At 43.8% G+C, this 14,701-nt stretch overlaps 1 protein-coding gene across 1 annotated transcript in view; it reads left to right on the top strand.

Annotated features, from left to right (window-relative positions):
- The window catches only part of SCLT1 (sodium channel and clathrin linker 1), a 250,067-nt gene that overhangs the window by 143,121 nt on the left and 92,245 nt on the right, over window positions 1-14,701 (top strand). Inside the window, 1 exon segment of the mRNA XM_077476898.1 lies at window positions 73-250. Coding sequence (XP_077333024.1) covers window positions 73-250 — 178 coding nt within the window.

Genomic DNA, 14,701 nt, shown 5'->3' with positions numbered 1-14,701 from the left:
GGTTGCTTATATCATTGCTTTGATCTGAGTATTTATGTTCATAAACCTCATTTTCCATTTTTCTCCATGAAGGTTGAAAGCGGCAGTACAAGATGCAGAACAGTTAAAAGGGGAAAAAACACAATTGGAAAAACACATCGGGGAGCTACAGGCAAAATGTTCAGAAATGGAACAAGAGAAATACGAAGCTATTTCCAGAGTACGAGACAGTATGCAGATTGTAGAGGAAGCCAACATTGTGAAAAGCCAGGTAAGACCCTGGAAATATGTCAGTGTTTCTAGACTATGTTAGAAACTCCAGGAGTCCTGTCTAAACAGAGCTGAGGGGGACTTGGAAAGCAATCCCCTTTTTTTTTTCTATGTGGCTTCAGGACATTTCTGATTTCATGGGTTCCTTAGCAGGAATTGGGGGTTATTTTTTAAATTGCATAACAATACAGAAAATACTACTGACAATATGGCATTCATGTACATAATTTCTTTTTTTCTAAGAAGTTAGTAGAGTAAAGCCTCGAACACACAATAAGAATAATGGTCAAATGATGGTCCATTTTTTTTTTTTTTGCATGCTAATCTCATATCGAAAATGAAGAGGTTACTATAGTTATGAAAATTCTTGTATGATAGAATACAACTTCGAAAATGATGTAATGCATTCTTTCATTTCCAAGAATGCATGGTCTTGCTCTTCTAATTTATTTATTTTTTTTTTTGGACGAACACTGTACTAATTAACCACTTTCAGACCGGACCATTTTTTTTACACAAAGTTGTCACTAAATGATATATTGCTCACACATGCCATGGTTATATGTGGAATTGTACCCCAAAATACATTCTGCTGCTTCTCCTGAGTACGGGGATACCACATATGGTCGACTTTTTGGAAGCCTAGCCGCGTACGGGGCCCCGAAAGCCAAGCACCGCCTTCAGGATTTCTAAGGGCATACATTTGTAATTTCACTCCTCACTACCTATCACAGTTTTGAAGGCCATAAAATGCCAATATGGCACAAAACCCCCACAAATGACCCCATTTTAGAAAGTAGACACCCCAAGCTATTTGCTGAGAGGCATGTTGAGTCCATGGAATATTTTATATTTGGCACAAGTTGCGGGAAAATTACAAACTTTTATTTTTTTTTATTTTTTTTTCACAAAGTTGTCACTAAATGATATATTGCTCACGCATGCTATGGGCATATGTGAAATGACACCCCAAAATAAGTTCTGCTGCTTCTCCTGAGTACGGGGATACCACATATGTGGGACTTTTTGGGAGCTTAGCCGCGTACGGGGCCCCGAAAACCAAGCACCGCCTTCAGGCTTTCTAAGGGCGTAAATTTTTGACTTCACTCCTCACTACCTATTACAGTTTTTTTTTTTTTTTTGTTTTTTTTTTCCACATCAGAAATCCTATGCAAGAGACTTAATCACCTTTCAGCTCATTTATGTCTCAGCATGATTCCTCATCATCGTGGCTTATAATGATTATTTCCAATCTTCTTTATTAAGTTTTCCATCAAAGGTTACAAAACGTTCTAAAAACAAAGAAACTAACTAACAACAACAGCCCAATTTTACTCCTTCAACTTTTCCCCCCATTCTCCTTTCCACCCTCCCCTCTCCCCCCCAATCCCCTCCTCCCTCCCCTTCCTTCCCCTGCCCCCCCCAACCCTCCCCCTCCCCCCCCCCTCACATAAGCACGAGAATTACGGTAAAGCACCACCACAACACCTGTATCACCCTCTGCTAATTCCTTTTAATCAATAGGATAACCCATCTCATTTATCCAGGGCCTCCAGATTTCTTTCCACTCTCTAAAATTCCCTCTCTTTACATATAATGTCTTCTCTTTCCATACTAATTCATTAATACTTTGGGTCCATTCACTCACCAGCGGGGCCCTCTCAGCTTGCCATCTTTGCGCGATCAGCCTACGTGCTTGGAACAAGCAACGTACCACTGCCGCTGTAGTACTTTTTGATTCTCTCCGCTCCTGTCTACAACCCAGCACACACAGGATCGGGTTCATTACCAATTCTAACTCGTAGATCTTATTAATAGTGTCCACCACCTCCCTCCAATACCGAAATAACTTTGGGCAGCGCCACATCATGTGGAGAAGGTCCCCCTGTCCCCGACATCTAGGGCAGTTGTCGTCGGCTCTCCTGCCAAACAGGCATAGTCTCTTGGGTGTATAATAGGCCCTGTGTATTCACATCAAATGTGAGATCCTTTGAGAGGGGGAGACCGACGTCACCGGCCCAAGCTCCATTATTCTCCTCCACTGTACCTCTGATATTTCACCTATGTCCTCTTCCCACTTCCTTTTTAAGTTCGGGTGGTCAACTTCCAGGTTTCGGTTCATACCTAGCTGGTTATAAATTTCTGATATACACCCACTTGCCCTATCCGTTGTAAGTAATTTCCAAAATAGGGGTGTTTTATCCCACCGTATCGCGTGCCCCCCGAACTGTGCTACTAAGGCGTGTCTCACCTGTAGATAACTAAAATATGATTGTTGGGGGTATATCATAGATCTGCTTTAAGTCCGGGAATGTTCTTAGGGCCCCTCCGTCGTAGAGTTGGATCAATTTGGTTATGCCTTCCACTTCCCACCTTTTAATCTTACCTATTTTAAATAATTCCGGTAGGTTTTTATTATCCCAGAGTGGTGTAAATTCTGGCAGCCCAGTGTAACCCATTTTTAGTTTCACCGTTTTCCATATCTTGCCCAGCATCTTAGTTACAGAGTTACTGTGCTGAAAAGATTCTGCCTCCAAGGCCTCGGCCACAAGTTCGTGTGGGGCTCCTACCATCCTGATCCCTCCCCTTAACTTTCTTCCCTGCTCCGAGTCGCAACCCGCCAGGTGCTGCAGCTGCGCCGCCAGGTAGTAATTCCTAGGGTGTGGCACCGCCAAACCTCCTCTATCTAACGGTAACTGTAACGTCTGGAGTCGTATCCGGGCTGTGCCCTTCCTCCAAATAAGCTCCCGGAAGAGGGTGTCCAGTTTTTTGAACCACTTTTTGCATATCCATACCGGTGCATTGTGTAAGACATATAGCAATTGTGGCATCCATATCATCTTTATCAGGCTGGAGCGACCCGTCGCAGATAACGGCAGCCTACTCCAGACGTCACACTTAGACCTAAATCTATTCAGCAGTGGAATTACATTTTTATTGATGTACTGATTAGGGTTCACTGTCAAATATACACCAAGATACTTCATAGCATCTACCACCCTCACCTGTATCCCCCCCGGCGCAGCCGCCCCATCCAGGGGGTCGACCCGGAGCAGCTCAGACTTCCCCCAATTTATGGCCAATCCTGAAAATTTTCCAAAGCCCTCTACTAAGGTAACTGCCTGACTCAATGACGGACCCTTATCCCCCAGGAAGAGTAGGACATCGTCCGCGTATAAGGCAATCTTTTCCTGTCTCTCCCCCTTTCCTTGAAATCCTTTAATCCCGGGGCTTTCCCTAATCGCTATTGCCAATGGCTCTATAGCCAACGCAAAGAGCAGAGGGGACAGCGGGCAACCTTGCCTTGTCCCTCTACTCATTTCGATCTTTTCAGAATACCTGCCATTAACCCTTACCCTAGCGCTTGGGGCGTTATACATCAATTTGACCCAACCAACAAAGGAAGGGCCCAGACCTATTTTCTCTAGCACACGCCAAAGATACTTCCACTCCAGGCTATCAAAGGCCTTTGTTACATCCAGGGACATTATAGCCCTTGCCCCTATATTCTCTGAGGGGGTCTGCATGTTTAAAAAAGTCCTTCTGATGTTCATGCTAGTAGACCTTCCCGGGATAAATCCCGTTTGGTCAGGGTGTACTAACTTTGTGATGAAATGATTCAGCCTATTTGAAAGTACCTTGGCCAAGATTTTTTCATCCGTATTTAATAACGAGATTGGCCTGTATGAGGCCACTTCCAGAGGGTCCTTATCCGCTTTGGGGATCACAATGATAGTTGCCTCCGTCATTGAGTCAGGCAGTTGTCCTTCCCCCAGTGTACCCATTAAGGTCTTATGTAACTCTGGGAGCAGCAATTCTCCATAATGTTTATATATTTCTACCGGGAGTCCATCCGGGCCCGGGGCCTTTTGATTGGGCATCCCAGCCACTGCTTGCTGTAATTCCTCCATAGTTATCGGGGCATCTAATACTTCCCTCTCCTCCTGGGTAAGAGTCACCATTTCCAGGCCTTGCAGAAATCTATCTATTTCCCCTTCTTCCCCTGCTCCTTGTGATCGGTATAGCTCCCTATAAAAATTCCCGAATGTTTCTACTATCTCCTCTCCCCTTTGGGTCGGTTCCCCATTTGGGGCTCTGATGCTAGTAATGGCTGAGGGAGGGGCGTTTGTTTTTACCAGCTGAGCAAGCAGTCTGCCCACCCCCTCTCCTTCTCCAAAATACCGTTGTTTCAAAAAAATTAGTTTACTTTCTTCTTTTTTTATGATTGCTGTCTTATAACCTTGTTGTTTGTTTAACCATATTTTTTGATTTTCTGGGGTTGGATCCTTTACATAGTTGTTTTCCGCCTCTAATACTTCCTTCCTAATACACTCCTCCCACATCCTGGATTTTCGCTTCATCCTTGCTACCTGCTGGATCAAGGTACCTCTAAGAAAGGCCTTTAAGGTATCCCAGATTACGGTAATTGGGGCGGTACCCACGTTAAAACCGATAAACTCGCGTATTTTTGACATAACTTCCTCTTTATCCTTTATTAGTTCCAACCAAAAGGGACTAATCTTCCAGTTCGGTTGAGTTTTTTTCACCCCTGTGCTTAATACTACCCTTACCAAGGAGTGGTCCGATATCCCCCTGGGCATATATTCTATATCTCTTACGTTTTGTGCCATCTCTGTGTTTCCTAATGCCATATCTATTCTGGAGAGGGTGGCGTAGGTTCCCGACAGGCAGGAGTATTGCTTAACTTTCGGATTTCTCTCTCTCCACAGGTCCATTAACCCAATTTCCTTCAAAAAAAAACTCAATCTAGTTTCTCCCATACCCCGGGGTCGCACTTTAGGGGGAAATCTGTCCATATCTACATCGAGAACTTCGTTGAAGTCTCCCAGCACTATAATCGGGATACTTTCTTTATCCCCAATATGTATGTATATATTTGCCAGGATGCAGTAGCTACCCTCCAATTTACCATACAAAAAAACATAGCGACCTAGATCGTCAATGCTGACCTGCCTGCAGGAGAAGCTCACCCCCTCTTTTATTAACACACTCACCCCTCTTGAATAAGAGGAATATACTGAGTGATACTGCTGTTGAAATCTCCTGTTGTTCAGTTGTAATTTAGACACATTTGTTAGGTGGGTCTCCTGCAGGCAGACCAGCCCCACATCGAACCTCTCCAACACAGCAAACACTGCCGCCTTTTTTACTGGGGTACCCAGGCCCCTCACATTCCAGGACCCAACATTAAGAATTTTAGCCTGTGTCATCTATGCAATCAGGTGAGAGAAAAAACAGGCCAAGAAGAGGGGGACTCCACACAGCTAAATAACACAATTGTATATACAACTTGAAATGCGTAAACCCTACCAGTGTACCCTTCTTCAATAAATACACCAACCCCGATTTCACCTCCAATGAAGTTTTCCAAATTTGGTGTACTTGTATTTGTGCCTTAAATTTAAATTTAAATTTAGCCCTTAAATGTGTTACCCAGTAGCATAACTTAATATTATTTATCTTATTTATCTTATTCTGCTGTGCGTTTATCGTGCTATAATCATGTTTTACCTTCACGTGATTTTCTTTAAACATTTTTCCCCTCCCCACCCCATCCGCCCCCCAGCAACCCCCAAACCACCCCTCTCCCCTTTCCCTCCCTTTTACCCCCCCTCCCCCGCTACCCGACCTTCCCTCCCTGCCCTCCACCTATCAAGGTGCTCCCTTAAGGGGTTTACCGTGACCGTAACATCCATACCCCACCTATGCTCACACTCACAACCACCGTCCCCGCTGTCCCCCCCCCCCCCCCCGTCCTATCACACGTGTTCCAAAACCGGGTAAATTTCTTTCCTTCTCCCCTCCCCTCCCCCTCCCCTCCCCCTCTTTTCCTTGTAACCTCCCCTCTCCCTCGCTATCTACCCTCCCCCTCCCCTTGGCTACTCCGTAGAGACTCCTTATTAACTTCCAGCCAGTGTAATGCAGTCTCGGTTGACTCAAAGATCTGTGCCCCCTCCGGGGTCATCACGCGCAATCTTGCTGGGTATAGCAGTGCGTATGTTACTTTGTATTGCTGTAGGGTAGCTTTAATTGCCCGAAATTCCGCTCTGCGTCTCTGCAATTCAGGGGAGTAATCTGGGTAAAATGAGATCCTTGAACCTTTAAAGGAAGTATTCCCCATTTCCCTCGCCTTACGCATTAGTGTCACCTTATCTTTGTAATTAAAGAGCTTCAACAGCATAGGTCTAGGGCGGCCTCCAGGCGGCGGGGCTCTAAAGGGGAGCCGATGAGCTCTTTCTATCGCAAAAAATGGTGAAAACCCTTCTCTTCCAAACGTATCTACAAACCAGGACTCCAGGAATTTTATTGCATCCGGGCCTTCACATTTCTCGGGCAACCCCAACATCCTAATATTATCCCTACGAGATCTATTTTCTAATTCGTCTAGTTTAGTAGCATAGCTGTCCATTTGTTTTTTCATATTCTTAACATCCAGCTTTAGTGGATAAATGTCATCTTCTACTTGACTTATTCTCGTTTCCAGCACCGTTGTTCTTTCAACTACTTTTTGAATATCTTGGCGTGCTAGTGATATTTCCTCCTTCATTCCTGTAAACTGAACTGCCAGCTCCCCCAAGGACAATTTACATGCGTTTACCGCTTGCAGAACATCCTTCAATGTTGGGGCCTCCTCCTCCGATGTACCATTACTCACAGCTGGGTCCAAGTCGCCATGGGTGTCCCGCTGACTCTTACTACTTTTGCCCTTACATTCGGATACTGTCATGGCCAAAGATGCCGATTGGCCTTGGCTTTTTCTATCAGTGGGGCCCCCATGTTGAATTTTAGTTTGTACCATCTGTCCCCCCTTTGTTGGAGTTTGAACCGGGGTATGCACAAATCGCTCCAATTTTGCTGCAGCTGTGATTGCTGCCTGGTTATTTTTTTCCTTTTCTTTAGAAGAGCGGAGATGTTGTGACCCCGTGCCTTCCTGCTGCGACTGATCCTCTCCTCGTCGTCTTGACATTTTTTTTTTTTTTTTAAACTTTTGCAAGAAGGGGGAAATCCCCCCGTCTAAATCCAAGCTGGTGAGGGGGAAAGGAAAGGGAGAGGAGGAAAAAAAACCCCGGGAAAGGAAGAAAAAAAAAAAAAAACACAAATAAAGGGAGACCAGGGACAGAGGTACTATGTACGATGGTTCCCCCTCCCCGGGTGAAACCCAAAAAGTAATCTGGGAAATCCCGGGTATTAAGTCCCTTCGGCTGTAGTTATAATTTCGTGCTACATAAAGGGGAAAAGAGGGGGAGGAGAGGGAAAAAAAAAGGAAAAGGAGTCTCTTACAGGCTACTATTTACGGATAAATATAGTATAATCTGAGTTTTTTATTTTTTTTTTTTTTCCCCCTTTTCTTTTGCTTTCCTTCCTTTTTTTTTTAATAAAATGTATTGCTGTGTCGTCCGTTACTTTCTTTATATCTTATTCAAATAAAAAAAAAACAAAAAAAAGCAGGAGTGTGTTCTAAAGCCTACCACTGGAGTATCATTAAATGGTAATAAAAGAGTTCTTGCGTTCCAGAGGGAGGCCACACTAGACGAGCAGCTGACAGGTACCTATATAGGCATTTACACCATACAGTTCCATACAGTTCTGGGAGAGAGAAATAAATATAAAGATAGCCAGGCAAAGAGATGGTAACCTGTATCCTGCTGCCTCGTCTCCCTTAACATCAGATAAACAGGCTTAAATGATTTATGGACCGGGTACCTCAATTACAACGGGTATCAACTTGCCCTCACCACTGGAGGTCTCCTCCTAGGCTATTTTCCCCCGACGGGGGTACTCACGAATACCGCGGTCAGCATATAGCCGTGTCTCCGCTCCTGCACTTATCCGAGTATCGGAGTATCCTCGGTCAGCTTCGGCTGGCGTCTGTAACTCTCGGCCATTCCCGGCGGTGTTCGGCGTGCTCTTTCGCAATGCCTCGAGGCTCACCCTGGATGCTCCAGCCTGGTACCTCCCTCAGCTTACGTCGATCTTTCACGGGCTGCGTCTTACATCTCCGGGCGGAGGAGACAGCGTGGCGGCGTCACACTCACATCAGCCCCTCTGCATTCTCACAGCGCACCCTGCGCACCACGCTCCACACACATCCGGTCACTCCCCTCCACTCACCTATTACAGTTTTGAAGGCCATAAAATGCCAAGATGGCACAAAACCCCCACAAATGACCCCATTTTAGAAAGTAGACACCCCAAGCTATTTGCTGAGAGGCATGTTGAGTCCATGGAATATTTTATATTTTGCCACAAGTTGCGGGAAAATTACAAACTTTTTTTTTTATTTTATTTTTTCACAAAGTTGTCACTAAATGATATATTGCTCACGCATGCCATGGGCATATGTGAAATGACACCCCAAAATAAATTCTGCTACTTCTCCTGAGTACGGGGATACCACATATGTGGAACTTTTTGGGAGCCTAGCCGCGTACGGGGCCCCGAAAACCAAGCACCGCCTTCAGGCTTTCTAAGGGCGTAAATTTTTGACTTCACTCCTCACTACCTATTACAGTTTTGAAGGCCATAAAATGCCAAGATGGCACAAACCCCCCCCCAAATGACCCCATTTTGGAAAGTAGACACCCCTAAATTTAGGGGTACACTAGTGAGACTAGGTAATAAATGGCGGGTGCCCTGAAACTATAAAAAAATAACTAACCAACCAGCGTCACCTGTAACAGTTATATGGTGATCACTGGTGAAAGGGTTAACTAGGGGGCAATCAGGGGGCTTTATGCGGTAGTATATGGGGGTCCCTGGCGCTATTAAAAAGCTGCGGCGAACCTAAATACCTACCTGCCTAACTAGCGTCACCTGTGACACTAATACAGCGATCAGAAAAACGATCGCTTATTAGGCTGGGTTCACACTGGAGCGATGCGGGAACGCCACGAATCCGCGGCGGGTTCCCGCATCGCATGCCTCCTGGCGGCAGTTCACACTGCCCTATGCGAACTGCTGGGAGTGTCAGTGAAATGTTAATGACACCCCCAGATCAGTTCGCATATCGCAGTGCGATCTGCAAACTCGGATCGCATGGTGTGAACACCCATGCGATCCGATTCTGCTGCGGACCAAAAAAAGGGTCCCGTGCGAATTTGTGGCGGGTGCGGCGCGAATTCAGCCATACTATCTGTATGACTGAACTCGAATCGCACAGAGATCGGATGTGATTCGCACTGCATTGCGTTGCGAATCACATCCGTTCTCATAAACCGCTGCAATGTGAACCCAGCCTTAGTGACACTGGCGACGGGGGGTGATCACGGGGTTAAACCTTTATTGGGGGGGTTAGGGGGGTACCTTAGAACTAAAGGGGGCTAACCCTAACTGCCCTAACAGTTATTACAGTCACAAATGACACCAATGCAAAAAAAATAAATAAAAAAAAATGCATTTGGTGTCACTGTGACTGGGGGGGCAGGGGTAATTGGGGGGGGTGATCGGGGGGTGAAGGGGGGGTGTGAGTGTGCCTGGCATGTTCTACTGTGTAGTGTCATGTTGGTGCAACTCACCGATCCTCTCTCCTCGGTGCCGGAACGAAAAATACCGACACGGAGGAGAGATTACATCACTTCCTCTGCCTGTGTTTACATTACAGGAGAGGAAGTGATGCAATGATGCAATGCTTCACTTCCATTCGTCAGGAGCAATCGCGAGGGGGTGGCCATGAATGAATGGCCGCCCCCTCATCCCGGATCGCTCCTGAACGGATACCGACCGCCACTGGCACCGATCGGGCCCCCCTACCGCGGGAAGGCAGGGACGTACAGGTACGCCCATATGCCTGCCCGTGCCATTCTGTCGACGTATATCGTCGTGCGGCGGTCGGCAAGTGGTTAAATGAAAATCATACAATCTTGTATTGTATGAGAATTTTTTTTGTATTTTTCCTTTTGGATAATTTTGGATGAACTGTCCTGATCGGCTCTTGAAAGCTTTGTACTAGCGATCAGATTATCATACAACCGATTTGAACGTGGTGTTTTTAATCTGATTTTCTGATCGTGTACTAGGCATAAAAATGATGAAATCTGGTTGTTGTAGTTTTGTTAATCTTTTTACTGGTTCACTTAGCTCAAACAGTCTCTTTTTCAGCTTTGTTGAAGGGGAACTCTAGCCTAGACAAAATTTCAAAGTGACACTAAACGCTATCCTTATCCACCAAAAACCTAACAGCCCTGTAATCTATCTTTCAAAAAAATAGTTTTATTGTGTTTTTCTGACTTTTTTTAAGTGAGTTCCCGAGTCTCTCTATTTCTCTCTCACTTCCATTTGTTTGGAAGGAGCAGTGCACGTTAGTTGCGGTTATCTGCACTTCTCTTCGCACATGACAAATCAAATAGTCTTTAGTCCTTGACTGGAGCATAAGAGGGTGGCTATATTCCTACAAACGGTGGGAACGTGGAGAACACACATAGCAACCCTCTAAAACAGCCTTTTTCAACCAGGGTGCCTTCTGGGTTCTTCATGGGTGCCTTGGAAAAATGCTTACAAATTAGCGGGTGGATCACAGTTTCATTTTTGTTAGGTTGATGATGAGGACTTCTGCACAACATTCTTGTTTGCCCCTCTCTGTTAGCATTGGGGTAACTTTAGCTGAGGGAGGGAGAGAAACTAAGTGCAAACACAAATGCTAGAATACTGGTCAGTGCCAGTGTGCAAAGGTATTTTTTTTTTGTAAAAATAAATCACCTCTAATGTTGGGTGCCCTCTAATGTGGATGCTGCAACAATGTGTAAAACTATCTCAAGATTTTAAAAGGTGCTGCAAATGAAAAAAGGTTGAGAAACACTGCTCTAACAACAAGTCAGATCAGAACAAAATGCAAACAAGAAAACTAAATCTGGAGAAGGCTGAGAGCAATAGAAGGTATTTTTTGAGATAAGAATACATACTTTATATAGCATTTTTCTAAAACCAGAGTTAAGTATATAGTTATATATAGTTGTATCTCTGGCCAAAGCTTTTATTAGTTTTGGATGGGGGGGGGGGGGGATTTAGACCCTCTGTAATGTTTAAATACAATCAAAAGATGATCACTTATCTCCCACTAAAAGACAGGGAACTGAATGGCAAACTAACGTAAATTCGGTGTAATAGTTAGACATCTTGGTCAATCTGATTTGTCAGCTGCACCATATTTCGTTACTTTGTACATTAATTGATGCCTTTTGACACTGTGCAGTTAATTAAATAATTATTGTGCTTCCGAGCATGCGATCTTATGTTAGTGTCACTCCAATTTATATAATTGCTGTCACTCTAGAGTTGCACACCTGCCTTTTGGCTTTCACCCAAGAGAAAATGAAACCTTGTTTAAAGGAGGTCAGATGTTGCTTCTGTCTGTAGCTCTCCAGCCGACCTCAGCCTCAAGTATTCTTGTTAAATGTGCGTTAATTATCCAAATGCCCCAGTTATCCAGCAGCTGCATAAGAAGGCTTCGCAACCAGATGTGGGGTCTGTTCAGGTGAGCTTCTCCACTTGTTTGCCTAAGGACGCATTCAGGAATAAAGCTGGATTCAGCTACATGGAAACGTTGTGAACAGCAATTTAAACTGGTTAAACAGACCGTCTAGAGAATTTTTAGAATTTGCTTTGACTTGTACTTTATTATTTGTTCAGTGGGTGGTCTGTGCATTCATGTTTGGTGAACGAAAAATGCATCATCTCCATTACTTTAATGTTCCCCTAATTGGCCTACCAGCAAGTAAGTTAAAACTATATTTTAATTAATTCTGAACTCTGGTGCTAGTTATATTTTCTACCAACCTACTTCACCAGTTTTATGTCTCATTAGTTGCAACTGTAATGGCCACACAACTCTGATCAGATCTATTTTAAAAGCTACGCTGGTAGCCAGGCTCCTCCCTCCTTTGTTTTCTTAATAAAGGAAAGCAAGGCGTTCAGGTTATGTTAAAAAAACATTCACACCTAAGCACTGATTTAGTGTGTCTTATGCCTAGAAATGTTTTCCAATGCATCCATTGCTAGTTATGAAAAGTTTTAGTGTGCAGTTTGAATTCCTTTCATTAGGTGCAATGCAAGGCATCCTTCAAGGGTGCGTTTCACCTTATTGGGTTTCCACTGCACAGGTATATTGATACATATACATGCCTAAATTAGGCCATGTCCTCTTTGTCATAGAAAATGTAAACACCAGATTAGCCTACACATTAGTTCCAAGTGTTTCTCCAGGTGCTCTTATGGTTCCTTTACACCAAGCAACAAATAAAAATGCCAGAATGATCACTCGATATAGAATCAAAGGAAAAGCATTTTATGTTACATTTAGCACTTTCTCTAAATTGAGGCTTTTTCCAATAAAGGAGATTTAGCATGGGCCAGAGTGTAATTATTTTTGAAGTTTTTTTTGCACAGTTTCAGGTTTCTGGATAAATTTAGAGTTACTTCAGGTTTCTTTATTTAAAGAAATAAATTGAATTATTTTTTTTTTTTTTAAGTCAGCAGCTACGAATACTGCAGCTGCTGACTTTTAAAATATGGGCACTTACCTGTCCAGCGCGCCCACGATGTCGGCACCCGAAGCTGGTCTGTCGCTCGGCTCTTGGGTGCTGCCACAGATTCTGCGGATATCTATGCCCGGAAGTGCGTGCAAATACCTGTATTATACAGGTATCTGCGCCCCCCTCCCCCCTGAAAGGTGCCAAATGGGACACCAGGTTCCAAAAAGCGGAGGTTCCTTTTTGTGTGAACCTCAACTTTAATGGTGGGATACTACAGTTTTCATAGTATTTTCTTCTTTTCATTGGGATAAATTTAGGAACTAGGTTTAGAAATGTTTGTTTATGTAAAGTATAAAGTGATCTTTTGCCCAAACTGTCACATTAAAGTATTTACATGCTATAAACAAGCAGTAACTGTACCTTAAAACAAGCCCACATTCACCTCTGTATCTGTAAGTATTGTGGAGAAATACATTTTTACATTTCACAACAGAGGTACAGAAGCTTTTAACCCATGGAAAGCAGATCTTAGCAACCTGCTGGCTCTCAAATGTAAACATACAGCAGGTGTTTACTACCACTTTAAGATTTGTCCATCATAAAGAGATCAAAAAGTCTTAATTTTAACTTGTACCTACATACAGGTAAGCCTATAACAAGGCTTGCCTCTAGGTAAAGTGATTACAGTGCCTTGCAAAAGAATTCACCCCTCTTGGCATTTTTAGTGTTTTGTTGCCTCACAACCTGGAATTAACTGGATTGTTTGAGGATTTGCTTAATTTAATTTACAGAACATGCCCACAACTTTGAAGATTTTTTTTATTTTTTTGTGAAGCAAACAAATAGGACAAAATAACAGAAAAAGTCAATGTGCATACTTATTCACCCCTTAAAGTCAATACTTTGTAGAGCCAGCTTTTGTGGCTATCACAGCTCCAAGTCGCTTTGGATGAGTTTCTATGAGCTTGCCACATCTTACCACTGGGATGTTTGCCCATTCCTCCTTACAAAACTGCTCCAGCTCTTCAAATTGGATAGTTTGCGCTTGTGAACAGCAATCTTTAAGTCTGACCACAGATTTTCTATTGGATTGAGGTCTGAGCTTTAACTAGGCCATTCCAACACATTTACATGTTTCCCCTTAAACCACTCAAGTGTTGTTTTAGCAGTGTGTTTGGAGTCATTGTCCTGCTGGAAGGTGTAGCCACAAATCATTCACAGAGTGGTACAGGATTTGCTCAAGAATATCCGTGTATTTGGCACCATCCATCTCTCCCACAACTTTGACCAGTTTCTCCGTCCCGACAGCTGAAAAACATCCCCACAGCATGATGCTGCCACCACCATATTTCACTGTGGGGATGGAGTTCTTTGGGTGATGGGATGTGTTGGGTTTGCGCCAGACATACCATTTTCTTTCTTGGCCAAAAAGTTTAATTTTAGTCTCATCAGACCAAAGCACCTTCCTCCATACATTTTGGGAGTCTTCTACATGCCTTTTCGCAAACTCAAAACATGCCATTTTGTCATGTTGTTTCTCAACAACATTGTCCGTTACTTGTTTGGAGAGTTCCTTGGTCTTGATGGCAGTGTTTGGTTACTGGTGCCTCTTGCTCATCACAACTAATTGGTGCATCTGGGTATATTATGCCTTGTTTTTTAAGGACAATATGGAAAATTGTTACCATACTTACTGTAATTTTCCTTTCCTGGGAGCTCATCATGTCTACCCAAGAATGAGTCACCTCTCTGACCCCACGAGACAACCCCCTGCTCAAATAAAAGGAGGGATTCCCCCCATACCTGAGCGTTCCTAACACAACCTTGTGGAAACCCTAGGCTGACATGATGAGCTCCCAGGAAAGGAAAATTACAGAAAATATGGTAACAATTTTCTGTATTCCTGGGGCTAATCATGTCAGCCTACCAATGAGATATAGCTAGCTTGAAAAGAACAGGCAGGA

The sequence above is a fragment of the Lithobates pipiens genome, unplaced genomic scaffold (assembly GCF_037356315.1).
Source record: "Lithobates pipiens isolate NorthernLeopardFrog02 unplaced genomic scaffold, aLitPip1_a1.2 Scaffold_13, whole genome shotgun sequence".
Classification (NCBI taxonomy): domain Eukaryota; kingdom Metazoa; phylum Chordata; class Amphibia; order Anura; family Ranidae; genus Lithobates; species Lithobates pipiens.
Note: the sequence above shows the minus strand (reverse complement) of the source record. Positions and strands in the feature narration are given on the sequence as shown.